Here is a 1,881-nt window from a genome sequence, read left to right as displayed (position 1 = left end):
CGTGGTTTTTAATTCAAAACCGGATATTTCCAATTTGAATCGCTTCATTCACTAAAACAGCAGGTGCAGACTGGACAATGGTGTGCTGTCAGAAAGAGGGACAGAGGTAAGAGCACGGAGTGTCCGAGAGTGATCGGTCGAGGGGCGAGAGCGGGGATAACTGTACTCCCTCATTCACAAAAACAGGATGATTAAGTGGTTCCAAAGGTCTTCCAATATTGACCATACTATGAACATTATCCATCCTTTTTCTTTCGAACGTCTCTCACACCTTGTTTAGTTTGACTGCTGCAGCTGTTCTTTCTTTTCTGCCACGTGCTTGTGAAATGTCATTTTAAGATACTATGGATAGCCATAGAATGAACTTCTTTTTTTTAAATTTGACAAGTCGCATTTTGTTTTTTCTTTGAAAATGGCAACAGTAGAAAGTACCATTTAGTTACAGGGGGGTATTTTTGAAATGATTTGTAATGCGCCCACAAATCTTAGAAAACTCGGTAAAGACATTATTGATCAAAATAAAGTTCTTTCACGTTTAACTATACTCGAGAAAAATGGGATAAGTTTACTAAGAATAATGATCAGCTTTTGGTAGTTAGTAAGCTTCATAAGGATAAGCCATATTTTCTGAAGGGCCAATTTAGAGTTTATGAGGAAAAATACTTAGGGGCAAAGTCCTACATGATGAACTTTTTAGACAGTTTCGCAGCTGCTACAGAACAAAAGGAGACCGTATTACCTGCGGTTACTCAGAGACAAAAGACGTTTCCACGGTTGGAACTACCCAAGTTCTCGGGAGTTTATATGGAGTGGCCAGCTTTTCGTGATCTATTTGATTCCATGGTGAGAAGGGATACGGAACTTCCAAACGTGCAAAAGATCCACTACCTGAAACTGAGTGTGAGTGGGGAACCCGCTCAATTGATAGCTAGCATCCCGACCACTGAGGTTAATTTCGACAGGGCGTGGCAGGCCCTAGTCAAGAGATATGACAACGCTCCACTATTAGTTAATAGCTATTTGACTAAGCTGTTTTCATTAAAGTCGTTGAGTAAGGAAAGCTCAACTGAACTCCGTTCCTTACTTGATGATACTTGTGAGGTCATCAGCGCTTTAGCTTCCTTGAATCGACCTACGGATCAATGGGACGACCTAATTGTTTTTATGACAGCTCAGCGGTTGGATGCAATCACTCGCAAGGCCTGGGAGGACCAACTGGGACCTTCGGATAACCAGCCTACTTTCTAATCACTCAACAAATTTCTGACAGGCAAGGTCAGCACGCTGGAAGCCGTGGAGAATATGGCTGCAACTTCGATTGGCTCATCTTCTACTAAGGACAGCATTCGCTTCCAAAAGGGTAAGAGGGGTGTTGAGACGACTTACACTCACAAAGCTGCAATCAGAGAACTGTCGTGCTCCTTATGTGCAGGTAAGCATTCTATAATTTTTTGTCCAAATTTCCGAAGAAAAGATGTCAAGCAGAGGAAAGAACTTGTAAGAAAACACACTCTATGTTAAAACTGTCTAGGGAAACACATGGAGCGCAGTTGTCTGTCTGTGAAGCGGTGCCATGCGTGCAATGAAATGTACCATGCGATGCTGCATCCACCCCCCTCAGATAATAGATCTCATCCTGGTTCCTCAGAAACCGCCTCCCTTCCATTTCAACCTACCAACTCTTCCACTCTGAACCCCCTCAGTAAACCTTTTTCTAATTCTTTGCCTAACTCTACAGATTCTGCCAATGTTCACCACACACAAAAATCCATGTGACTGGAGGGACCTCTCCTACTGGCTACTGCTCTTGTCGACACTAAAGCTTCAGATGGAAGTCGGCATCGAACTCGGATCCTTCATATCGGAGTCACTTGTCCAGAG

The 1,881-nt window shown here is 43.1% G+C and overlaps 1 protein-coding gene across 1 annotated transcript; it reads left to right on the top strand.

Annotated features, from left to right (window-relative positions):
• Window positions 1–684: 684 nt before the first annotated feature.
• Window positions 685–1,248, top strand: LOC117169707. Its single transcript, XM_033356206.1, has one exon. It carries the CDS (start codon window positions 685–687, stop codon window positions 1,246–1,248), a length of 564 nt encoding a protein of 187 aa, XP_033212097.1.
• Window positions 1,249–1,881: the final 633 nt, after the last annotated feature.

This window comes from Belonocnema kinseyi, chromosome 3, assembly GCF_010883055.1.
Source record: "Belonocnema kinseyi isolate 2016_QV_RU_SX_M_011 chromosome 3, B_treatae_v1, whole genome shotgun sequence".
Lineage (NCBI taxonomy): Eukaryota > Metazoa > Arthropoda > Insecta > Hymenoptera > Cynipidae > Belonocnema > Belonocnema kinseyi.
This window is presented reverse-complemented; position numbering and strand designations above follow the sequence as displayed.